Below are 26,858 nucleotides of genomic sequence, written 5' to 3'. Positions count from 1 at the left end.
AGGGGGTGGGAAGAATACAGCCATAACTCCCTAACCCTTTCAGAACCCAACCTGCAGTTTTCCTCCTCATGGGTATAGCTCCTCCCTACAACATAAATCTGGAGCAAGTGGGCCCTAGAACTTCATGGATTTAAGATCAGTTAAGGGTCAAAGAACAACAGCATAAGTTCTTCATACTAAGTGGGTTTGTAACTAGTTTCACGTGTTGTTTGCAATCCAGAACATTTTAAATTTGATAAGACTCCTGGAAATGCTTTTATAATACCTTCTAAAAGATAAGCAAATCTGTACAGAAAATATCTATAGCTAAAAAAAGCAAGATGCAGAGATGAAGCACTCATTTCTTACATGCTCTGGATTCAGTGCTTTTGGAGCTTTGGCATACTCAGTGAGAAATTTGGCAATTTCTTCTCTGAAGCTGAAATGCAAAATTAAAACACTTTGCATTACATAATTCTTCTTACAAAAAGATCAAAATACATAAAATAGGCTTTATCTAGAATAGGACAAATGCATGATACACTTTTACTCTCATGAAAGATGGACAAATTTTGGTTCCACTAAGTTCAGTCTCTGAAGATGTCTGGCTTGTTACAGGACTTGAGGTGGAGACATGCAGTAGGCCAAAACAAACAGGCTGGTGTGAAGGACAACCAGCAACTGTAGCTTCCACAGCCTAGGTTGCTTTGGATAGGCTCTTTCCCACTAAAACTGTCTGGTGCAGAATTTTAATAAATGTGGATCAATTATGACAGGGGAAGCCAAACTGTGGCTCATGAGCCTCATGTGGCTCTTTTACAGTTAAAGTTCATCTTAAGCACCCTTCTTCCCGCCGCAAAAAACTGCCCCACAGTTCCCTATGCCCAGCACCCCCTTGCCTACCCAGAGACCCCTCCACAGAGCGGGGCCAGGAGTTGAGCCATGGGCATGGGGCCAGGCAGCTAGGAGTGGAGCACTGGGCACAAGCTAGCAACCAGGACCAGAGGAACCGGGCCAAGAGCAGAGTCCCACCTAAAACCTGGGGGTGCTGCAGCATTCCCACAAACCCCTAGTTTCCAGCACCTCACTCCCTCACTGCCGAGAATTCCCCCCCCACACACACACAACCTGTCCAGACACCCACTCTCCCGCCCCCTGCAGTACTCGCCAGCCCCCTGCTGGCAGAAGCGCTCCTGCAGGCTGCCTTACGCTCTCGCACCCTCAGCCAGCCCCGCCCCCTGCCAGACCAGAGCAGCAAATTTTGAATTCTTATAGCACACATCTGGGCTGCAGCTCTGTGCTAATTGGGCTGCATGTGGTCACAGGTTGAGAACTGCTGGTCTCGGGGCTTCAGCCCTGCAGTGGTTCAGGGCTTCAGCCCCATGGGGCATACATGCTGGTGCTAGGGGCTTCAGCAGGAGGGGGGTGCCTGCCATAGGGCTGAAACACCAAGACCTCCCTCCCTACAGGGCAGAAAGCCCTAGCCCCATCACCTTGCTGCAGGGCTGAAGCCCTGAACCCCAAGCAGGCACACTGGGCTCTTGAACTTTTGAAGATTATTGTATGTGGCTTGGAGGGTCAGTATGTTTGGCCACCCCAGAACTATGATAACTGTATGAAAAAGTAACTAGAAAAAGCAGATGCATCTTTGCACCCACTCCACTGTTGGGACCTGTTTTTGGAAGGAACCCAAGAACTGGTGCAACAAAAATCAGTGAAATCTGAGTAAATCAAGATTATATTCTCAGGCGGACCCCACCTAAGTCAATGGCAAAATTCCCATTGATATTTACAGGATCAGCATTCACCCTGATTCTGTCTCTGAAGAACACAGAGTTATAGCTTAACTGTTCACTGCCAGAGTTTGCCTGTGAGAATTACTGCTACTAGCTGTGAAAGGACCTCCACAGCATTCTCCCCTGCCTATATGCAAGGTGTCATGCTTTTTTGGGGGAGAGGCGGTAGGGTAAAGGTCAGAGGAGCTGGAAAAAAAACAGGAAAGTAACTCTTGAAAACCAACAGAAAACAGAAAAACATCTTCAGAGCAAGCAGCTAATATTAAACTGGGTATAAACCCCTGGGTTTGTAGATTAAATGAAACCACACCAAATTTTGAAAAAGAGACAATATTTTAATGACTTCATACCTTTCAATGCCCTGTGTATCAGAATATTGCAAAAGTTGAGGTTCCAGATAGTTCATGTCAGGTCTTGTGAGCTGTTAACATAAAAAAACAGAAAGACGTAAACATACTGTAGAAAAACGTATTCTTACCTATGAGTTTGTGTTCTACTGAACCACATGACAATCTATGTAGTTACATAATACCATTCTGTAACAATGGGGAGATGGAAAATCTTAATATTACAGAGTTACATCCATCTTCCCAGTTTAAACTTCCATCTCTTTATTTGTAAGATGCTCATCAGCAGTTTCTTCAGATCAGCAAAAAGTTATTTATGGATTGTTCTGTCCTGGTTAAATCCAACACATTGCTGCGTGAAAATATACTAGTACTAATCTCAGAGATTCTATAATTACTGTTTGAATTCACACCAAAATCTCCACCATTTTCTTTTAATATTTACAGGAGGTGCAGCATTATTTTAAAAATGAAAGGTCAATTGTGTTTAATTACCTTCTCAGCAGTGTTCCCTCTAATTTTTCCCACACATGTGCAGAATGAATTTTGTTATGTGCACCAATATGGAGGTGATGTGTGACACTTCACTTTCATATTGGTGCACATAACAAAATTCATGGGGTGGGGGTGGGGCAGAGGGGTTTGGAGTGTGGGAGGGTGCTCAGGGCTGGGGCAGAGGGTTGGGGTGAGGGGTATGAGGGATCCAGCTGGGGGTGCGGGCTCTGGGGTGGGTTGGGGATGAGGGGCTCAGGGCTGGGGGAGAGGGTTTGGGGCAAATAGGGTGAGGGTTCTGGCTGGGGGTGCGGGCTCTGGGGTGGGGCCAGGAATGAGGGGTTTGGAGTGCAGGAGGGTGCTCCGGGGCTAAGGCGGGGAGAGAGGACTCCACCCAGCTCTCTCTTCCCTCTGCAGCACCTGGGCTGGGGCCATGTGATAGGCGCCCCACCCCCAGCCAATCCAGGCCGGGACTTGCTTCAGGCCGCCCCTCCCCAAGCTGCGACAGGTTTGGGGCTGAGTTGGGGCTGGGGGAGGGGCGCCCCCATAGGTGTCGACTCCGTGGGTGCTCCAAGGCTGGAGCTCCCACACAGAAAAATTAGCAGGTGCTGTTCAGCAGCACACACCGGCAGCCAAGCTCCCCACTTCCTCCCAGCGCCTCCCGCCTGCTGGTGGCCCTGCAGACCAGCTACTCCCCCTCCCTCTCAGCGCCTCCTGCCTGCCCTGCTGACCAACATCTCCCCCTTTCTCCCAGTATCTCCCACCTGCTGCGAACAGCTGTTTCGCAGTGCGTAGGAACCTTCGGGAGAGAGGAGGAGGAGCAGGAAGGGGGTGCGCTTGGGGGAGGAGGTGGGGAAGAGCGGGATGGGAGCAGAGTGGGAAGAGTTGTGGTGGGCGGGGACTTGGGGGAAGGGATGGAGTGGGGGCGGGGTCTGGGTGGAGTCAAGCACCCCCGAGCTAAAGGGGAAGTCGGCGCCTATGGTGCATAACTTAGCTTCTCAGTTGGTTGGGAAGGAGACAATAATTTTACCTGGTACAGTTAAGAAATAGCCGAAGCAACTGGGTTAGATTTTTGTATTTTAAAATGTGAATCTAGTCTGAAAAGTGACTAATAAAGACAATGTGCAGTTCCATATTTACTGGGTCAACTACGTATAGCTAAAATTTGCACAGATTTCATGTTATTAAAAAAATATTTCCTCCCCCAAATGGTCAGGCCTGCCAACACACCTTGAGATCTACAAATCAAGCACTGACATCAGTAATAAAGATTCTGCAGAACAAATTGCATCCGTGCAATTTCAGTGACTTTTAGTATGGATGAACAAGTCTAAATGAAAGCACAAGCTGGCACTACAATTGAAAATTAATTTTGCTGCGGTGTGACCCAAAATAAAATCTAGTTTATTTTTCCATAGCTGTGCTAGCTAAGCAAGGCTAACAAACTTTTTTTTAAAAGTTACTTTCTCACTTAAAAAGGTGCCATTTTTATATTATCATTTTTCAGATAATAAAAATTGCCTTTATGCAGCACTGCAGCCTGAAATCTGGACTGGTATACAGAAAATTACTTACTTTTTAAAAATAGTTTTGCTTAAAATCAATACATAATTCCAACATAAAGAATGCTTTCCATTCTAGGTAAGAGTTTTGGCTCCCCCAGGAGAGAATCAAACCACATGATAGAGTACTCAGTAATTTCTCTCATAAAAAAAAATAATCTCCAAACAATTTTTTTTTTGGATTAAATGAGAAGAGTACTTTAAATTATTTCTATCTAAACATAAATGAACACTTTGGATTGAACATTTTTTAAAAATCTGAATGATGTTGCTTAGGCAAATTTAAAAGAAAATGGTTTTGGCTCTCAGCCAGAGCCACACTTTTCATTGTTATATTACTTTGCTAAGTGTATCTGACTATACAAATATTAAGTATATAGCATGGTTTTTTAAAAAAGTTGTTTATCATAATGCTATCGATTAGCTAGAGATAATTAAAGGCATTATTTATTCTGTTCTAAATTATTCATCTGTAAAACACCACACCATTATTAAAATTCAACTGACAGCTGCAATACCATTCTATAGGTCAAAATCCATAATTCCAAATTATTCATATCCACTTACTCTTTCCTGTATTAAATCATAGCAAAGTTTGTTCTCGCTTGTTCCCAAATTCAAAATGCCCTGAAAGAAAATGACAGGTATTAAACAACTGAGGTTATCTAAAAATAATCCAGTTTGTATTCCCTTTGTCTTTATAGGAAGGGCCTGAAACATTTACTACCATATCTCCAACTCAGTGGCCCAAACCTGTTAGCCAGAGTCCAGTATGAAAGATTGCCAGAGTTGAGAATAACTGTGACAGGCTATTTTATCATAAGCCTTGGGATATTTGGTGCTTTTCTTAAAGCCTCAACTCCTGAAGCCAGGTGATTATGTGAGAATCTCAGTTTCATTTAAAATTAAACTAAGTTTCTAGTTCTCCTAGTTGTGGAGAAAAGCTTGAAAATGTTACTCATAAAGGCTCAAAAACTAGGAAGCAAATAAAGAGAACCCTACATTTTATTTTTTAAGCTCTCATGATTTTTAAGTTAACATTCTGTTTTTGATTGTTTGCGGCTGACAACTGTGCCAATAGCCTGACACAATTCACTCTGCTCTGGACAACAAGAAACCTTGTTTGTATCAGAAAAACCACTAGCCTCTGGAAATGGAATCAAAGGAGCTGGAATTGTTTGCTGGCATCCATCTGTGCGCTAGCAAATGAATGCTCTCACAATATAGAACACTGATTATTCCTAATCCTGTCGGAATATAACACCAAACAATACATAACATTGGTTGCTGGGGCAGGGAAGTGGTCTCATTATGCAACGGTGCAGCAGACACGCTCATGTTCTTCTGACACGAGGCAAACAGAGAGGGAGCAGAGGGAAAGGCAGGAGCAGCAGCAGCACCTCCTTGTTAGGGTGATTTCGGGGCAGCGAATAACGTCATCATAGTATTACTGGCACAAACCAGTTTGAACCACCGTGCCCAGACTGGCTCAGCCGCACCATCCACAGCGAACAGCAACAACAATGCGTCTCGCTCTCCCCCTCCCTCCCGCCTTGCGTCTCTACTCCTAGTCACCCGGCAGCAGCCCCGTTCACAGGGGGCCGTTTTACAGCCCGGCTTTAGGAATCGCGAGGAACCCTACACACAGCGCTTAATTTGTAACGAAACAGGTGCCAGGGCTCAAATATTATTTTTTCCCTTTCAGAACGGACGTGGCAAGCCCCGAGGTGCCGGGGCTATGAACTACCAACCCTAGCGGGTCCAGGGCGCAGCCTGGCACAGATTAAGCCCCGACCTCCCCGGCCCCGCTCAACCACCACAGGTGGCCGGGAAGGAGGCTCCAGCGCTTAGGTTGCCAACCTGGGACTCTGGTGCCCTGTGTTCAATGCCCTGCTCCTTGGGCAAGTCACTCCCTCTCCCCCCCGCCCCCGCCGCGGTGTGAACATAGCCGGGGAGCCTCGCTTCCCGGTGTGGGCAAGGGGGGTAAGGGAACTGCAGCCTCACGGGGGGGCGGGGGCATACAACCCTGTGCGGGGCTCTGATATCGGGGCGACGGGGGCCCTGTCAGCAGCTCCCATGGATGGCTGGCCCCCTGCCTGCTTCCCCAGCCACCGCCTAACGACCCCTGCCGTCTGCCGGCACCGGCTCCAGGGAGGGAACGCTCTTCCGCAGCGCCCATCCCCGTGTCGCGGGCCCCTTCGCCCTCTCCCCGCTCGGAGGGACGGACGCCCCCAAACCTGCGGGACTCCTCAGTCCCCCCCCGCCGGAAGCGGGGCTGTGCCCGGCCGGCTCCCCTCACCCGCGGGTTGCGGTCCCGGTCGAAGGGGTCCGCGATGTACAAGTCGAAGCCTTTGTCCAGCAGGCCCCGGGCGCCGCTGGCGATGCGGGAGCCCCGGGCGGAGAGAGCCGCTGCCCGACCATCGCCGCCTGCGCTGCCGCTGCTCATCCTGCGCCCACAGCGGCCCTGCCGGCGTCCAGACAAAGGAAGAAGGGACAGAGGCGGCGGGAAGGCGGCGCCTTTCAGGCCGGGATGCTGAGAGGGACAAGCCGCCCCGCCCCGTCAGCTGGAGCCGCCCCCAGTCCTCACAGCGCCCGGCCCAGGGTGCCCTGAGGTGAGGACCGCCCCTCGCAGTCTCCCGCCCTGACTTCGGCTTTCCGGAAGCTGCAGGCCAGAGCCCCCTAGGGCCCTCCCGCGGCCCGGCCCTGGGCTAGCTGGGGAGACGCTGAGCATCGCCGGGTGCCAGGGCCTGTCCCCGAGCCTCTCCCGCGCCGTCGGGACACGGAAGGCCGCAGACCCCCTGGCACAGTCCCTCTCCTCCGGCGGGCCCACCCAGATGGCCGCGTCCTGAGGTGGTCCCGTACGTGCGTCAAGCCCAGATGGTGCTGGGGCAAAACGCAGGGGGTTGGTTCTGAGCTGGTATGTTAGGAGATTAAATACAGGCGTTGGAATTGCCTTTTAAATGAACTTCGCAGCATTATAAGTATTTCACAGGGACAGGAAATGTGCTTTCCGCCTTACAGTGCAGCTGGGGAGACGTTCGCCCCGCCTCCCAGAGATTCTCATTTCAGAGCTAATGCAACAAACAGGAAGGACAGAGCTGCCTGCCCTAAGGGCTCGTCTATACCCAAACTTGTATGGAAATAACGAAATCTTTTTTCATTCACACATTTGGAATAAGTGCACTGTTTTGATAAAGTTTTTGCAAAATCAAAATAGGTGGGAGGGATAGCTCAGTGGTTTGAGCATTGGCCTGCTAAACTTAGGGTTGTGAGCTCAATCCTTGGGGGGGGCCATTTAGGGATCTGGGGCAAAAATTGGGGATTGGCTCCCCTTTGAGCAAAATGACTAGATGACCTCCTTTCCAACCCTGATATTCTAAGTCACAATATCTGTTTTGCTTTTGTCTTCTGCAAAATGGGAGTACTGTAATACTTATTTCAGCCAGGTGCTGTGAGAATTAGGGTGTCTGAACTCAAAACGGCAGCTGTGCCACTTTAGGGGTTCAGTGTAGATCTATCTGAAGGGGATCGGTTCTCCCATGGGCATAGGTAATCCACCTCTGAAGAGGGAGTAGCTAGGTCCAGGGAAGAATTCTAGACCTGCTACAGTGGGGGGTCATGTAGGCTAGCTGCATTATTCCAGACTGGATTTTTTACACCCCTGAGTGAAGAAGCTAGATCATCTTAACTTTTTAGGGTAGACCATGCCTGAGTTAGTTAGTATGCTTTACATAACCAATGCACAATTCAAATATTAAGTGCAGAGCAGACTGTTCTGACTGCATCTTACCTAATATAGGGCTGAGACAATGGTATTTTTGACATGGAGAAGAAAACCCTAGGATTCAGATAGACCACAACATAATGTTCTTTTTTTTTAATTAATACTTTGACCTTGGCTTGAGTATCATCCTTATTACTGGTCTTAGAAAAAGTGCTCTGTACCTCCAGAACAGATGAGTGGCTTAAAAGGTGGAGCGTCACTTGTCAATACAGAGATTTTACCTTCATATCTGCTGAGCCCCATATACTAGAAAACAGGTACAGGTTTATTTATTAAGCTATTTTAACTGCTGCTTTTCCAGAATTAATTTGGGGGGTAGGCACGGTGGATTTGATTTAAATCAAATTGATTTAAATCATGATTTGAATCACTAGTCAGGAAGATTTGGTTTAATCATGGATTTCTATATAAAAGTGGCACCTTAAAGACTAACAGATTTATCCAGGCATAAGCTTCTGTGGGTAAAAAACCCACTTCTTCAGACTAACGGATTTATTTGGGCATAAGCTTTTGTGGGTAAAAAACCCACTTCTTGAGATGCACGGAGTAGGTGAAGAAGTGGGTTTTTTACCCACAAAAGCTTATGCCCAAATAAATCTGTTAGTCTTGTCAAAGTCAGATTCAGGACTCACATAATTTGTCAGATCACTCTATTTATTAGCAAAGCGCTTTGCTAATGCACCCAGATGTGAGCCCCTTTCTGAGGTTCAAGATAACTTATTTATACAGCTAAGCCAAAGCCAATTTAACATAAGAGACAAAAGAAAGAGAAACTGACAAATATACATACATATCTTATTTGCATACTAACGTTTACCAATCTCCTAGCTCAGTAGGAGCTCTAAGTTAATTAGTTTGAGGACCCATTGTCTCACACTCCTTAATATTTCTCTTCCTGACAACTATATTTCAACAAACCCTTCAAGTAGCATTTCTTTAATGAATTATAATTTCAGTATAATTCATTCTACTTTCACAGTCTTTAAGGTGCCACCAGACTCCTCATAGTCTGTATCCACAAAAACAAACACAACTACGCCTCTGATACATAAAAGTGCATTCTTGTTCGTTGTTATTACCTTAATACATATTCTTCACAACTCAGAGATAGATGAGCCCCAAACTGGGTCTCTTTTACAGCCTGCTGCCATTATAGGTTTTCCCTTTTAGTGAGAGAATGGTATGGTAGATCTGAAATCAATGAAGGCTATACTCAGAAAGATCTCAAGACTTCTGGAATATGTTGCTCAAACAGTTTCACTTTTGTTTCTACTGTCTGTCCATCCCATCTCACATTTATCTTCAGAGTTCTTCTCCTTATCGAGATCTGTTCCACCCCCAACAATCTTCTATTCACTGAACTTTTTGAAACTTTGCAGGTTTAGAGAGAGGCAAGGGACTGACTCCATGCACACAAATTTGCAGAGGGACAATAGGGTTGAGGTCTGTTATTTCTCACCTCTATATATTAATTTATTTATTTAAAACATTTTTGCTGTTAATAAGCATGTTATTTCTGGATACACACATCCACAGTTTGAGAACTGCAAAACTAAGCATCTCTGATGGTATCTTCTAGACTTAGCACTGAGTCCCATTGGGTAGATAAAGATTAACCTAAATAATCTATACAGAAGCCCCTGGAACCATAAGATTGGGTCCCTAATTCATGAACTATTGGAACTCATTTACAAAACTTTTCTTAAACATAACATGAATATATTGTCTCATAGTATAGAATTAGACTTTATAATCCCAGTTTCATGATGAGATATCTTTGAGCTATAATGTATCTTAATTAAAACTATCTTTAGATATGTTTTTTCCCTCAAAAAGTGTTTTTATAAAAAAAAATCCAATTTGAATGAAAAAATCCTATTTTTATTTATTTATTTATTTATTTTTACAAAAATCATTCATTTTTATCCACCCTGGACGTAGGTACAGGTATTTCTGTGAGTCTGTCAGTGTGCCTGGGGAGGATGGATATGTGAGGAATGTCACACTGTCATGCCCAGGAGAAAAATTTAATGTGATGGAAGTTATAAGGAGGGTTTACCAGGATTTAAGAAGGCATAGATAGGAATAATTCCCCAAGGGTTCATGGACATTAGAGGGTCACAAGATGTTGGCTTTAAGTTAAAATGTCCAGCAATGTGTTCTGCTGCTAATGTTGGTACTGACTGGGCTGCTGACTTTTGCTTCTCCAGTACCAGTGAGGCGGCCTTGCAGCACTGTCTTTGATTTGTGCTTGTTTCTCTGTTCTGCACAATAGCATACATGTGACAAGGCAAGCTTGGAGTGTTTATCACAGGCAGTGCTGCATGGAGCAAGGGAACAGTAGTAGTAGTATCAAGAGAGCTAGTGTCACTCAGTATGAGACAAGGGTTGCCCGCTACTGCATTTAGACTAGTAATTCTCCTGGGAGGCCACAGGATGGAAGACAGACTTTCCATCTGGTTTAAACTACTTCTGTTTTTAAAATTACCTGTTTTTTGCTAAGGAAATTTTCTTCTGTTAACGTTAGAACATCATGTCTTTGATCCATTTTTAATATGCAGATTACTGGAGTGTTTTTTGACTGCTATCCAAATGGGTGTCGGAGAAATTCTGTCCCTGCAGTTGTCTAAGAGTAACTTTTCTGAGCTGTTGGCAGCTAATAAAACCATATTGTGCACCAAAGAGGCTTGTAACTCTCTACTATCCAAACAAGGTCATGTTGTATTAGTTACATATTTTTTACATAGTACTTGGAGGCTACTGTGACTTCCTAGAAGTTCCTTCGGAAATGTTATACAACTGCAGCGTGGGATTAGCGGCTATTAGATAACCACAGCACGGGATGGATCTCTTACACATAGCAGTGCTGTCTGTCCTTGATTAACCTCCAAAAACAGAAGAGAATTTAAAAACAGAAATAGCTTTAATCGACTAAAATCATCTAAAGGTTTCTTGACCAATGCAGAGTGAACATGGGGGAGAAGGTGACATTGGAACTATACTGCAGACAGGAACAAGACCTGCCTTTTATCCATTGTTTGTTGCAAATTTTTGCGGAGACTGGTACTTACTGGTTTAGGTACATGTGTAACAAAACAGCTATTCTGCTGTGATCCACAGAAAATTGATCTCTCACCAGTTTTTATATATGAAAAATGATTTTTTTTAGAAACAGATCAAGGCAGAAGCATCAGTGGGAGTGCCGCGCCCCCTCCCGCCAGCACCCAAGAGTTAGTTAGGGATATTTTTAGTAAGAGTCATGGACAGGTCAGGGGCCGTGACTTTTTGTTTATTGCCCATGACTTGTCCATGACTTTTACTAAAAATACTTGCGACTAAATCTTAGCCTTACCTATGACTGGTATGCAGTGCCGGAACCAGAGGAATTCTCCCCAGGCTGGCTAAGGGTTTCTTATGTCCCCTGTACACCATAATCATACAGCTGAATAAAACAGTCTGTAGACATGCTTCATTCCATTTGTTAGTTTTTAGTTATTATTGAAGGATCAGTCCTTGGCTGAATGATAGATTCCCGTACTGCTAAGATCATCAATATTCTGTAAAAGAAATAAATTAGAGATTCTAAACCACTCCCAGAATCCACCCTCTCCTAAAATCAGACAGTGTTACTCCGGCAAAGAATTCTATGCAGGATTTGGTTCAATGGCTCTCTTTTTTGGGGGATCATATTGGAAATCTTGTGCTGACTTAACTGAAAAATCCAATGCAAAACACCATTTCCCTAACTATTTTGCTTCCAGGAAGCAAAACAAAACAAAACAATCCCTTGCACTTACCTAACCTTGTCTGTATTTAGCTCTTGTTTCTTCAGATACCCATCAACTACTAAGAAAGAATGGCTGGCAATTGAGAACATTTCAGTTGCAGCTGACAAGACAGATGATAACAGAGGATTGAAATGATAACCTAACTTTTACAGTCAACTTTTACAGTTTATAATAAGCACCCAGAAAAAAAATTGACTTCACGGCTTTATATATCACATCAGGGGCACAGGGTGACATAAGGGATTAGTATTGAGGCACAGACCCTTTCATCTTTAGCTCAGTGGTTCAAATATAGATTAATTATGTCATTATTATCCAGTGACTTTTGGTGGCCTACTTGAAATTAGTGTCATGATCTCAGACTAGTTCTAATGAACACATCACAAACACTACCATCCCAACTGTCATAACTGGCATCCTTGTTCACCATTTTACTTCTACAGAGGGGAACATGAACAAATCTATGCCCCAGTTTTATGTTCATGAGCTGGTGTGGCTCTTGGAGAAAAGTAGAGTAGCTAAGAGATGCTTTAAAAAAAATATGGGCTCATTCTTGGGTTGCCTGTGGGTAGTTTCACAACCCACAGCAGCTGAGAATTATTCCTGGCATACCTCATATGCTAGATTTTGTGAGAAGGCCTGCACAGGGCAGCCTATGACTAAGGCTGCGAGTCTTTCAAAGAGGTCATGGAAGTCCCAGATTCTGTGACTTTCCAGGACCTCTGTGACTTCTGTAGCAGCCGGTGCGGCTGACTCCAGGGCCGCCTGAGCAACCTGGTCGGCCAGGGGCCAGCCGAGCCAGCTGCTGCTCGGGCAGCCCCAGGTGGCTGGTCCCGGATGCTGCCCCGGAGCAGTGGTCTAAGAGCAGCAATGGTCTGGGAGCTACAGCAGCGGGGCCTCAGGCCACCCCATGCCCAGAGCAGCTGCAGTGGAGCCCTGCCCCCCCAGCAGTAGCATCAGCAGAGCCCAGGCCGCCCCAACAGCGGCGGGGCTCAGAGTGCCCCCCCTGGAAGCAGCAATGTCCCTCAGAGCGCCCCCCCAGAGCAGAAGCATCAGTGGGAGCACTTCTCCCCTCTCCCCCTAGCACCTAAGATTTAGTGAGGGGTATTTTTAGTAAAAGTCATGGACAGGTCAGGGGCCGTGACTTTTTGTTTATTGCCCATGACTTGTCCATGACTTTTACTAAAAATACTTGCGACTAAATCTTAGCCTTACCTATGACTGGTATGAGTGCCTGAACCAGAGGAATTCTCCCCAGGCTGGCTAAGGGTTTCTTATGTCCCCTGTACACCATAATCATACACCTGAATAAAATAGTGTGTAGACATGCTTCATTCCATCTGTTAGTTTTTAGTTATCATTGAAGGATTAGTGAAGAAGAGATTATCTCATATCTGCTAATTGCTAATAGTGACCTCTGGCTGTATTACCCACAGCCCCAATCAAGGTTCAACTATCTTTACATCTTGTTAGTACAGCACATTTGGTGGTAACAGTCTACTTGCTCTCTTGCTCAGAGAATTTTTGGGGTGGGGGATGGAGGAGGATAGAGAGGAAGTAAAATACCATTATTATATTTATTAACTTCCTCATTAAAAAGTGAGGAGGAAGTAGAGTAGTATGTACTGTTAAGTTTTCATGAAAGCTTTGCAAGCCATGGTATGTAATCGTAGTTTCATTCTGCAGAGTGAAAGGGGATCTCAGTGTGGAGCCTGATGCAGACTTGCTTTCATTTTAAGATTGTCAGTACAATATTTGACACTGAAATACAATATGCTATTTAAAAAAAAAACACACACACATACTCTGACTATGAAGGTGACTCCACAGAGCATTTTACTGACAATTTACTATGTTCTGATGCTTATCAATATCCCAGTTCTCCACTTGGTCATCCCTTCAGATTTAGCATTTCAATGCTTTCTCAGATTAGTTAGCTGGAAAATGAAAGCATCTTTTCACTTTTTTAAAATAAATCTATCCTGTCTCTATCTTCTTACTTTAGAAGGTAAACTTAGATTTTGGTTTGTTTTTCATTCTATTCATCTATAGCTGATCTGAAAGAATATATTGGACTACTTACCCACCAATAAACATGCAGAATGTTTCCCCCTTAGACTTATAAAGACCATAACATACATAGCTCAATATATTTGTATATTTCCACTGTTGTTAGTTACTAAAATTTATCCATATAAGTTGTATAAATACCATGCTTCTCCTGAACACAGAATTTTGGTAAATCTACCTTAAGATGCCATTTGGTTTTCATTACAACTATAGATATACAACTGTATAACAGCTGTGAAGAAAACACCATATATTTGTTGTGAGGAAGAAGACAGCTTGATAAAACCATCAATTCCTTCCAAAAACTGCACAATGATAAGTTCAAAATCTGGACTTCATTGGCAGATAAGCAATTAGACACATTGTAACCAATGTTGTCTCAAAATGTTTAATACCAATTTGTAGGAAGACACATTTTTCCAAAATAAAATGTCAAATAATTTTACAGCACTTAAAATTAATTTCAAAGAAGCCTGTCGTTCAGTCACTGCAGTAATAAACCCATATGAATATAAAACTTATTCTGATCTTATAATTTAAACATCTAACATTTAAAGCTACAATTTAGTGATTACAATCTCATGAAAAATTATTACGCTAAAGTCACTTTTTGTCCTGGTCTGAAAGTTGCTCCATTCTGCCCTTTCCTCTTCTTGGGATGCTGAAAATTCTCATAGCTAGAAACAAAAATAAATAATAGCATATTAGTATAAGATGCCATCATTCTTTTCAAAATGCTCATTAGTTACACATCAATGCCAATGAAGACCAAACCAGGTGTGTGTGACTATGAATAATGCACGAGTTGTACATTTTAGAGAATACCCTCTTTATACAATGTTAGGAACGAACTATGAGTGGTCATAGATTCACATTAATGAAAGATTTCTACCTATAAAGTCCCTTCCAATAATTTTTGCTACAGGATGGGACATTCTTCCTCTGTATTAACACCACTGCAGATATATAAGATTACTAGAACAAAATGTATGTTACACAGAATCCTTAGCTAGATCAACAGATTTCAGTTACTGTAATTCCAAATCCATGTGAATTTCCCATTAGATTGTGAGAGGAAATTCTTATACTCCCAAGCTCTGAAAAGCAGTGACCCTGAGTTTACTCTCTAAGAGATAATCAACTCAGGGATCAAAGTACAGTGTTAGGGCAGCCCACCAAAAGGGTCTGAACTTAACACTTCTTCAACCAGACCCAAAACAAAACAAAAAAGTCCCACAAGACCACCCAACTCCCCCCTCCCAGTTTCAACTTTCTCAGGTCACTATGAAATTAGGTCTAACTTAGCAATGATATCCATATCAATGAATGCAAATATAGTAAATGCAGATTAAAACATTAAAAATTGTTATAGAACTTCTGCCTCAGATTAACTGCTCCTTTTCTCTCTGTATTTTTCCTCATTTTTAAAAAGTTATTAAACTCAAAAGAACAAAAAATGTAGAGACAAAAATACCACCTCCCAAACCAAAACACCTGACTTACTTGCTGTAACAAGCAGCTGAAACCACTGCTTGTCTGGTATAGATGCAGGATGATTCTAAAATATTTAAAATACTACTTGCGTATTCTGAAACATTAGAATTCAATTGCATGTTAAATTATTTAAGGTTTTACTTTGCAAACAAAAATATGAATACAACTAAAAATGTGAATGTTTTATACTTTCATGAGCAAAGAAATTTAACATTTTGCTCATGTAACACGTGATCTCAGGGAACCAAGAATCTCTTGGTGCTATAGAAAGCAATATAGTTATACATAATGTAGCTGTAACTTGGAATCTAATTGAGAAAACTGAGTTATAACATGGAGCTTCTGAAATATACTGAAGCATGTTCTATTCGTATGAAAAAGATAGATTAAGTTAATTGAAGATTTTTTTATTATTCTTGTAGCTACTGTAGATAGTACTTACAGTAGAAACTGGGTCTGACCCAAAGCCCATTGATAGAAATGGGATTGTTTCCATCATCTTCAGTGGTCTTTGGATCAGGTGCATAATTACCTTCATTTTCTAAGGGTCAGTTGTCCCCTTCAGGTAAATAGGTAACTTCCTTTATCGATAGTGGGATTTATGTAGACAATTATGTAGCTGAAGTAAGAATGATCCACTAGCATGCATTATTGGTATCAACCATAAGATAAAATAGTCTAAATAATGGAATAGCTAAATCTAAGCAAGTTAATATCTAGATGCAATCAAAATAACTACAAGCAGAAACAACAGCGAAGATAATGCAAATCTTCAAACACACACACACTGGTGAATTGTGCTTCCCTTATGCATATTTAATTTTATTAATGTTTAATAGTTCTGAAGTGCTGAAAAGATTAACTTTGCTGTGGGGATTTTATAATTTATAATATAATTCAGTTATTTTACAAAACACTGATATTAAACAAGTCTTGAAAGATTGAACTAAATGTAATGTTCATGCATGAAATTCAAAAACAACAACGCTGTACAAATTTAGTAACATAATTTACTACTTACAGTTCAACAAAATTCTTCCAGTCATCTTGACTTACAGATGGCCTTGTGTCCTCAAGTGCAGTCATTAGGTGGGACTGACTAATAATTAAAGTGTTCTTGGTTAATCCTGATTGGCTAGGGGCAACATCCTCCTTGAAAAGAGAAAATAAATAGCAATAACTTTCGGATCTTTTCCAACATGTGTCAGTATTATTCTAAAGTATATTTATCTCAAATGTACTACACACACAGTACTCAACTTATCTCCAGACATTAAAAACACAGGAATAATGTAGCTATACGAAGCAGTCAGCTTGCTGGCATATTTTGTCAGACTACGTCTTCGACCTTTACACATTAGCTTTACTCTGTTTCAATTTAATATTAATGCAGAAATAATTTATAAACAGGAAAAAAATACAGACAAGGAGTGAAAACTAATGGAAACATGTTAGGATTGAATAATATGAAAAAACTGCCATACTCCATTCTTGCTCCTGTAGTTGGCCTTGATTGCATTGATTTCAGCCCTGAGTTGCTCTCTTTGTTCCTGATTAAGTTCTTGGAAACCTTCTTGTGAGGCGGTTCTGAGCACAGAGGGTTGTGACGATACTATATCTCTCAGAGTAATGCCAGTTAAATCATGGGTTATGGAGTTTGGTCCAGACAAACACTGAGAGCTCTAGAGTGACGGGGAAAAAACACTAAGTTACTATTAATCCAAAATAGCAACTCCATAGTTAAGATTTTAATACACGTTCCATTTACCCACAATTGTGTACCTAAGCTTTCTCTCTTCACCAATAAAAAGTCCTTTTTTTCCTAAAATGTGTCATTTATGGTGACTTCCCAGCACAAAAGCATCTGGTTAACCAGACAAGCTATTTTGGACATTGTCAAAGGGTATATGTACCCCCCTCTGGCCCAGCAACCAAAAGGTTAACACAGGCACTGCCGGTCATTGCTCCTTAGCAGCCTCAACCTAGCTGGGAGGATAAAAGGACTGGGAAGCAAAGGAGTGGGGTGGCCATCAGAAGAGTAAGAAGGCCTGGGCGAGGGAACTCCTGCCAGCAAGCTGCTGAAGAGCCACTCAGGGACAACACCCAAGAAGGAGACACCCAGAACAGCAGGCCAAAGAATCTGCAGAAATCCCAAGGAAAGTAGGGAGGAGCTCAAGGCATAGCTGGAGACAACAAACCCTGATATGGCTTATCTAGCTTGAGGACCCTGAGCTGGAACCCAGTGGAGTGGGTGGGCATGGATTTCCCTATCAACTCCCTGACGGATTTAAGAGTGGAGTGGGTCTTCAGATCCCTGGGCACCAGTAATAGACTAACAGCCCGCCAGGCTAAATGAGTTCAAGTACCAATGACCTGCAGGCCAGAGAAGGCACCATTGGACCAACACATTGGCTCAGACAACATACAAAACTTTGAATAATGAGGTATTTCACTTTTAGAAAAATCTAACTTTTGGGGAATGCACTATTTCAAAAACCGTTTGGTTTAATAGTCCAAATTTGTCTTAGTTATGAGTGAAAAATGAAGGTTATTTACTTGTACCCTGAGTTCTTTGAGGCCAAGCTGCACCAGCTGGTGCACTTCAAGAGTATGAATGCGCAGAGTACACTTTGAAGAAGAAATGAAGGTTACTTATTTGTAACCAGAGTTCTCTGAGGTGGACTCTGAATATTCAGACTCTTGGGGATGCAACATAAGTACAACTTGGATGGTGCGTCCAAGCTGTACTCGGTGGCACATCCCAACAGTAGGAAGAACTAGGGGCTTTGAATTCTAGGAAAGTTTACATGGTTAGTTTTGAAGCTATTCACTGTGATAATTTAAACATCAGCAATCTGAGTTCTCAGCAGACTTTAGAAAATTTATATAATTCCAAAGCCCAAAGCTGAAGCATATTAGGAAGTTCAAGAACTCTGAAGTATCAAAAGGTATGTTAATACAGCTGTCATCTATGACATATTTTATATATATATATATAAACATTTCAAAAGCACCTCAGTGACTTAGGTTCCTAAATCCAATTTTCAAGAGTGACTTAAGCATTTACACTCCAAAGTCTCTTGAAAGACTCCTTGAAAATCATCTAACTGCCATTTGTGCTTCTAAAAATCACCCCTTAAATCATTTTTGAAAATGGGACATAGGTGCCTAAGTTACTCATTTAGGTACTTCTGAAAATTCTACCCCAATCTAATTTATACAGCTACTGGAGAATAAAGGTGTCTGCATTGGAGGGATATCAACATTTACCATGACACTTCATCATAAAACTAAAGGAATTTCTCAGACAAAATTCTATATTAAGGTAAGTGTCTGAATTCACATATCAACATTTTAATACAAGAGCTTGATCAAAACACTGCAGTTATTACAAAAATAACATCTGAAAGACAGGCGAGTCTAAATTAATGTTAAAGTTTAAGTATAATTATGGAAAACTATGACATTCATAGGTACACAACCTTAACTCTGATGTTATATCAACATCTGTCTTCTACCTACACATCAACAATCCCCATATACCTAACCATGCTAGAACTGCACTAGCAAAATTATTTAAGCATAGTTTTAACCACAGTATTGACAGGGACTGCCAGACCTGCTACCTAGAGATTGTCTTTGTTTGAATGTCTGCCAAGATGTTAAAGAAATTCCCCCAGCATATAGTCTCTGACAATCCTGTAGGGTCTGATTCAGAGAAGTACTTAAGCATGCATAACTTTAAGCATATGAATAGTTCCACTGACTTCTGATATCCTTAAAGCTATTCATATACCGATGCACATTGCTGAATTGGGGCCTTAATCTCTAATGGTCTGATCCAACAATCACTGAAGCCAATCAAGCCTCCTGTTGACTTTACTGAACTGAATCAAAACCTAAATGTATTTCAATTTACGGTGTTAGAAATGCAGAACAAAATCAATTTCCCTACATAGAGAACTGCCTTTGAAATTGCCTCCTGTAAGATACTGACTGCATTACTAGCCATTGTGCTTCAAAAACTGTTATTAATATAGATGAAATTTGACATATTAAAATATTTTGAACATTCATCCATGTTTTAACATGGAAACATTACGAATATACAGCTTTCTTTTTGGGACAAGAGTGGAAGAGTTAAACATGTTACAGCTTGACAAACTTGTTGGAGTTCTGTTAAAGGAGGAAAAAAACCCCAAAAAACCCCCCCTTAGGTTCAGCCTGATAAACAGCAGCAGTACATTTTCCTAGTGCAGTGGAGATCTGGATTCAGAAGCGATCGCTGGAGATTAATCCCTATACCTTTAAGGGCATTCTGTAATCTCATGGTTAAGACTGGATGGTTGTCAAAAAAAAAAAAAAAAAAAGACACAAATTTATTTTGTTTTAAAGAAGAGCAAAGTCAACAGATCACTTTATTTTGTAATTTAAAATATTTTAAGCTGCTTACTGATAATTGTTTAAAAAAAAAATCAGGTTATCCAGTTACATATAGAGCCAAGTTTATTAAAAAAAAAAATGATATAGGAGTTTTACTCGGAAAGTTACAAGATCATTACTTGTTGCTAATAAAACCTTAAATTCATGTTTTTGTGTTAAAAAAAACTTTGTGACAAAGATATAGTCTTAGTCACGGTTACTGAAGAATGCCAGGCACAATTAATTATATAGCATTCTAGGTGTGCATACTGTATTGCAGAATTATGCAAAAATATAGTCCCTTATCCAAAGGCCTTACATTCTAATATAAGTAAATATAAAACACATCAGAGAGGAGATGAACACACAGTGCACCAAACTAGCTGAATTGTAGAGCTGCAGCGACAATGGTCCTGGATGAAGGCATTTGTCCCAATATCTTGTCTCAAAGAAAATAATTTTGTTTGCAGCTCTCCATGAGTAAAATGGTGAAGTAGAATTGAGCTAAATTCTACTTTAAGAATAAATGACATGAGGGATTGCCTGAGAATCCAGTCTGAATGCTAGGTGCAAAAAAGGCTGGCTAAAGTGGGTTCTGATACCTGGAAGACCACTGGGCATAATAAAAATTCCACATCTAAGGTTTGAACTTTCTCTTGGTATTAATACTTTGGATACCCATCCACCAGGATTTAAACTTTTGATAACAAATTTTATACACTATTGTGAGAGACTCTAATATCCTGAACGAACCTTATGGAATTAAGATAAAACTTTATTGAATTAAGTTAAACCTTACTGAATGAGGATTAATACCTTTGGAATACATTGTGTTAAAAATGCAATTGTGTATGTATTGTTGTGGCATTGTATATACCTTCTCTAGTAGGAAGGGGATACCTATGTACTCGAGCTGTTATCATCCTTTGAAGCCACCTTCTGCACCCCACAGAGAAACACAGACTGGATTCTCCAGAAACCAACAGATAAAGAAAATTTTTTTTGGATAAATAGACTTGGGGACTTCTTCTAGAAAATTTCTCAGTCACTCAGCCATATTTTAGAGCAGGGTTTCCGCCAAACTGGGTCACCAGAATGTTTCAAAGGGTCGCGTGGCAGCTCCTGTGGCTCCTGGTCCATAGGGCTGGCTGGGCTCGCCTCCTTGCTGTAGGCACTCTAACCTCTGGGCTCTCAGCGCCACTCAGGTTTGGCCCAGCTGTCATGATAACAGGAGCCCAAGGTAGGCCAAATTTGAGTGAGTGGCACTGGAACCCCATGAGCCAGGTCACAACTCCACTCACATAAACTTGGTCCAGTCAGGGAGCGGGGCCAAACCTGAGTGATGCTGCAACCATGGAAGCTGCAATGCCCAGAGCCGATAGCCAAGCCCAGCCAGCCCCACAACACAGGAGTTGCAGAAGTCACCACTGTGGGGTGAGTGCCGGGCAGATCCAATCCCCCACCCCCTTCCCCAGGGACTCCACCTCCAGACTATATTACTGGGTCGTGACAGGCCATAAACATTTACAAATGGGTCCTGAGCCCAAAAAGGTTGAGAACAACTGTTTTAGAGGGTAAACACTGAGAAGCCTCTAGTCAACCTTTATTATACTAAAACAATAGGCACTACACAAAGTGAAAAAATCAAAGGTGAAACCAAATAAACTTTTGCAATAAACAAATATTGCAATTAAAGAGATTAAGGTAAATCAAAGACAGAATTATCACAAGATTTAAAACAGAGAAAATAAAAGATGGGAGATGAATTTGGACAAAAATTAATCTAGATGAGTGTGTCTCTGTATGAGAAATGGGATATACATTTTCAATGTGTAGCTCAAAAATAATTTTTTAAAAATAAATTACTGTATAGATGGCATTTGACTCCAGTTAAGATCCATTGTATTTTTACACTAGGAATGCACTTAGCTGGAGGAGATGTGGAGAAAAGGGGACACATGTGGCAGTGGCACTCAGGAATAAGATGATTTTGGGAGGAAATTATTAAAGAAATTAATCTTATAACAAAATGCCAGCTTCCCAGGAATTCTCTGACCTGCTAACTTAATGCACCAGTAAAGGAGCTATATTTGAAACAGAATGACAAATTCATTTCTTTTTTATTGTTAGCAGGATTTTGTATTGCATGTTATTGGAGAAAAGTGACTTCTCCTATGGGATTGTGGTATAGTAAAATATGGAGTCTCTTTATAATGGAAAAGTTTTTGCATCAAGTACGTATACAAGAGAAGCATAAAAAAAGAGGATAGGTATTTAGAAATTTGGTCTCCCTTTTTAGCATACTCAGAGGAAGATGGCTCCTTAGCCAGCAAGCCAGAATCTTTAGCTAGATTCTTTGAATATTAACCTGATCCTGAATAACTAATAAGTAATGTACAATGAAGTATGTTTAATGTCTTATTGTAACTTTGACATAATAAAAAGTAAAACAAAACAAAACGTAAAAAAGATTTTTCTTTGTGTTTTGGGAAAATATTTGAACTCCCTCAAGTCAAAACTTCTTCCAAAATCTGGAACAGACTCATTTGGATTGGAAGGGTCCTCTAGTGTATCATGTCAATGCATTCCCTGTATCATAGCAGGATTGAATTTATTATCTCTAAACCACCCTTAACAGGCAGGTGTCAAGTTTAGCCTTGTGGCAAGTCTATCTTTGAATACCTCAAGTAATTGTACAGCTGCCTTTTGCAATTTATTCTACTGACTAGCTGACTTATATTTATAAGCTATTTCTAAATACTTGATATTAATTGTCCCTGATGCAATTTACACCTAGATCTTGTGGGATTACTGCAAGTAGTGTAATACTTGCTCTACTGTATTTGAAAAAGGCATGGTAAACAAAGTTATTTTGAGGGGTTTTATGATTTCAGTAAATATAAACAAAATGTATTCCATAAGGTTAAAAATGGAGAAAACAGCTTTGATATTACTGGCCAACCTTTGTTATAAGATTATATTATTACTTCGATGGTAACGCAATTAAAACTATACCTCAAGTGACCTTGAATGAATGGAAGCAAAGAGCTGCCAAAGAACTATGCCTCCTCTGAGAATCTAGCTATACTTGTTGGGAAGAAGTGGCTACCTGAATTATAATGTCACTAAATGATTTAGTAGGAATTTAAAGGAAAGTTGTTTAGGCAGTTAGAATTTCAGCCTGACAACAGGTGGTTACAATTTCAGATCACCAAGCTTTCTTCAAAATGATTAATATTTATTTCCTGTACAAAGACCTCTAATAGACTTTTAGAAAACCCTTATTACCTAGAGCCAACTGGAAGATAAGGGGAAAAAAAAGATTTTATCAGTAAGAGGTGCTTTAGCCTAAAAAAAGTTTTTCAAGATTTAAAATATTTTTTATAAAATCCATGCATTTCATAAAGATGCTAGATCCTGTTTCAAAAATTAAATTTATGTTTTCATTTGTTCATTGCATCACATAAGTTCTTAAGTATATTCTCAATGTTTTTTAGAATTTCTGTTCTTTGGTTTTCACCACATGTTGAACCTGTTCATGTGTGTCTGATGTGAATAATAAGAAACAAGCCCATAGATATATGGCATCAGTAGGACCAGGATTAATAAAATAAGTTACCCATTCATGGTTGCTAAAGTCCCATTATGGTAAAATCCTGAGTCTGGCACAAATAAAGGGATAAAGGAATAAATTCCTTAGGTGACTTGTTTAACAGCGGTGGCAACAAAACTATAGAAATTCTGGTCCTTAAGTCCAATCAATAACTGCAGCTAAGATTTTCTTACTCCACAGAAGCAACCCATTTGGCGAAAAGTACTGCACTGATGGAATAGCTTATTGGAAACTGCCACATTCCAGGTGCTGGCATTCTCAGCATTCTGATTGTGACTTGGCTCTCCAGCACTCTATGCTGACCTAAATGGTTCTGTAATATGGTCCTATTCAGTCTTGGTTACTTTGGGAGGATTTTTTTTGGGGAAAAACACATAGGTTACATAAAAAGAACTAGTTAGGACGTGGTTTACTTAATTATAAAATATCTTGGTCTAAGACACTGTCAAATTGCAGAGAAGTAAAAGCACTGTAACTGTTCCTGTCTTCTAAATTCACAGTATCTGTTTTCATACACAAAATATCCTAATTTGTACATTTTTATATTGCCCCCCTAAAAAAGTTTAGAATAAATGTCAATTATAGAAAAAGAGACAAATTACCAGTTCTGAAGGAGTTCCATTTCCTAGCTCTGATTCATAGGAGCTTCCAAAGTAAAGACGATAAATGTTGGACCTTGAATCTTCAGGAAACAACTCGGACATCTCTAGGGAAATAAGAGACTGCTCCAACCCTCCTTCTACATCTCCTGCTGAATCATCTGAACAACTGCTATGGTTTAAGAAAACCATAGAAGAGAGACTGAGGTCACTGTCTGAGCTAGAACCGATATCCTGGAACAAAACAAGAACAAAATGAGACCCATTGCCAGAGGCTTTAAATTTATTTACACGTAACAGCAATTTGCTATTTCATTTAAAATTGATATTTAACAAACAATTTAATTTGGGTTATTTCTGCTTGGTTGCTGATTCTTGCAATCCCTCCTCCTCTGTGAGGAAATTTCTAAATTATTTTGCAGAGAAAATTCTTCAGATTTAGCCAGAACTTTTTGCTTCCGTAGCAGACAGAAGAGCAATAATTTGTGGAGATAAATATAATGTCTTATTTCATTGTTTTGTGTCCTGTGTCACTCACTAAGCATATAAGATGTTAGCAGAACTTCAGACACAACCTGTACTGTACCATATCCTTCCGGGCTGGTGAAAGACTGCTGGAAAGTAACAGGTCCATTATTAGTGGTGTTTGTCAAGGTTTCTATTAAGAGGAAAAGATGCTGCTAAATTTTAAAGATGTTTGTGAATGCCTTTTCCTCAATAAACCATCACTTGATGTTGACAATGGGGCTACTTACTGCCCTATTTCAAATCTTTGTGAGATGGGTGAGTTGTGATACGAAAATAAGCAACGTGAATGTTGAAGGCTCAAAACCAATCCCCTGGCTGTAATGATGGAATTTAGCTACAAGAGAAACCATCCTGAATTTTTGAGACTTGACAAAGTTGTTTAGGAGTCTTAGATCCAAAATTGGTCTCCATCCTCCATTCTTTTTTGGGACCAGAAAGTAGCTGGAATAAAACCCCTTCCCTCTGTGCAGAATAGAAACTAGTCTACAGCCAATTATCAGAGGGGTATCTGTGTTAGTCTGTATCCACAAAAACATCTTGTATCTGAAGAAGTGTTTTTTTAACCACAAAAGCTTATGCCCAAATAAATCTGTTAGTCTTTAAAGGTGCCACTGGACTCCTTGTAGTTCTACAGCATCCGTTTGCAGATCCACTTCTGGCTTTAAGAGGTGCTTGTGAGAGGGGTCAATGAAGAGCGATAGGGAATGGAGTGGGCGTAAGGGAGGGAAGTAAAATGGATAGTGTGCCCTGATCTTATAACCTCCAGGACCCATTTGTCTGATGTGGTTCTCTCCTATGCAGAAAGAAAGTGGGAGAGAGATTCCAAAAGAGTAGAAGGAGGGTACAATGGTATATATGCAGCTTGGTGATAGGGAATAGTTCCGGGTCTTCAACCAGCCCGTTAAAACTGATGCTTAGATTATGCTGTTTCAGTAGCAGGTGCAGAGGGATCAGGCGGTCTCTTTCTCAGGACCCTCAACTTTTTCCTGGGTGGTTTCATATGGTCTCTGCAATCCTGAGAATGAAGCAGGGTAGGATCTTTGAGTGGTTTGGGATCTACTAAATTTGTCTATAGGTATGTAAATCCCAAGGGATTGCAATGTAGCTTTGGAATCCTTATAGGTATTCAAACTGTTCACTGAGTCCACTGGTGAATCACTGAAGTCATCCAAGGGAAGGTCCTCAACTGGGAATCCAGAGGGGAATCCCTATGCATGACTACTGCCATAGAGATGGATAGAGTGGCAGTGTAGGCTGTGTCCAAAAAGGCTTGTAGCTAACAGCTAAACCTCATTAATAGCAACCTGAAACTGGTCACACTGATCAGCTGGCAGATGCTCAGTAAAAGGTGGTAATTTGAATGATTGCATTTAGTCATGAGAGCTTGACAGTTCTCGATCCTAAATTGAAGTGTTGTGGATGAGTAGGTCTTTCTGCTGAATAGATCATCCTCATCACATGGTGTGGCCTTTGCATGATGTTGTCTGTCATATTTGCAAAAAGAAAAGGAGGACTTGTGGCACCTTAGAGACTAACCAATTTATTAGAGCATAAGCTTTCGTGAGCTACAGCTCACTTCCTCAGATGCATATCGTGGAAACTGAGGAAGTGAGCTGTAGCTCACGAAAGCTTATGCTCTAATAAATTGGTTAGTCTCTAAGGTGCCACAAGTCCTCCTTTTCTTTTTGCGAATACAGACTAACATGGCTGTTACTCTGAAATCTGTCATATTTGTTCACGGACTCCACAACCAAGGAGATCAGTGTCAGCTGGGTTAACAGAAATTCAGAGTCTTTAGCTGGAACATAATATTTTTATTGTCCTGTTTACATGTTGGTGGAATTGTTGCAGAGGTCTGACAGATGGATTTGGCAAAATCAAACAGGGTCTCATTAATAGGCAGGACAACTCAGGTAGAGGGATCCATTGGAGGATGTCCAAGAGCTTATGCTGTGGCTCCCTGACCTCCTCTAGGGGAACCTGGAGGGAATCCATAATGTGCTTCATTAACTCTTGGAAGTATCTGAAGTCATCAGCCACAGTTGGTGAGGAAGACATAATTGCTTCATCTGGGAAAAATGAATATTTGCTTGTGGAGTAACCTCTTTAAGTGTCCTGGCCTCCTGCTTCTCAAAGGATTTTTGTTCCAGAGATAACGAAGGAGGAGCAATTGGAGTAGGGGCGTATTCCCCGCAAGAGAGAAAAGGGGCATGGGAAAATTGTGGATGATATACAGCCCAAAAATCCCAGTATGGCCAATGGGGAGGGCCAAAAGGCATCTGAGTGACATTCATCGGTGCTTGAACCAGGTCAGGGGAACACAAACCCATCTTTGGTGCAAATCCCTCTTTTGTCAGAAGTGTCAGGATGGAAATCTCGTCTGA

The 26,858-nt window shown here is 41.3% G+C and overlaps 2 protein-coding genes and 1 long non-coding RNA gene across 5 annotated transcripts in view; 1 reads left to right on the top strand and 2 right to left on the bottom strand.

Moving 5' to 3' along the window:
- LOC140907627 (1-aminocyclopropane-1-carboxylate synthase-like protein 1) overlaps positions 1-7,827 on the bottom strand; it is a 35,483-nt gene extending 27,656 nt beyond the window's left edge. Inside the window, exons 1-4 of one of the 2 annotated variants that reach the window (XM_073333968.2) lie at positions 6,476-7,827; positions 4,744-4,803; positions 2,126-2,196; positions 349-418 (exon numbers count right to left, since the gene is read on the bottom strand). In XM_073333968.2, the coding sequence (XP_073190069.1) occupies positions 349-418; positions 2,126-2,196; positions 4,744-4,803; positions 6,476-6,622 (348 nt within the window). In that variant the 5' untranslated portion in view covers positions 6,623-7,827. The remainder of the gene's footprint in view (positions 1-348; positions 419-2,125; positions 2,197-4,743; positions 4,804-6,475) is intronic. The other variant, XM_073333967.2, reaches the window with a different exon arrangement.
- The window catches only part of LOC140907628 (uncharacterized), a 47,055-nt gene continuing 26,502 nt past the window's right edge, over positions 6,306-26,858 (top strand). The window contains exon 1 of the long non-coding RNA XR_012157555.2: positions 6,306-6,788. This is a non-coding gene — a long non-coding RNA (uncharacterized LOC140907628). The remainder of the gene's footprint in view (positions 6,789-26,858) is intronic.
- Positions 13,312-26,858, bottom strand: part of PEX1 (peroxisomal biogenesis factor 1) — a 53,122-nt gene continuing 39,575 nt past the window's right edge. For both annotated transcript variants that reach the window (XM_073333965.2, XM_073333966.2), the window contains exons 21-24: positions 23,950-24,180; positions 16,797-16,994; positions 16,334-16,464; positions 13,312-14,495 (exon numbers count right to left, since the gene is read on the bottom strand). In XM_073333965.2, coding sequence (XP_073190066.2) covers positions 14,411-14,495; positions 16,334-16,464; positions 16,797-16,994; positions 23,950-24,180 — 645 coding nt within the window. In that variant the 3' untranslated portion in view covers positions 13,312-14,410. The remainder of the gene's footprint in view (positions 14,496-16,333; positions 16,465-16,796; positions 16,995-23,949; positions 24,181-26,858) is intronic.

This window comes from Lepidochelys kempii, chromosome 2 (genome assembly GCF_965140285.1).
Source record: "Lepidochelys kempii isolate rLepKem1 chromosome 2, rLepKem1.hap1, whole genome shotgun sequence".
In the NCBI taxonomy this organism is placed as follows: Eukaryota; Metazoa; Chordata; order Testudines; family Cheloniidae; genus Lepidochelys; species Lepidochelys kempii.
This window is presented reverse-complemented; position numbering and strand designations above follow the sequence as displayed.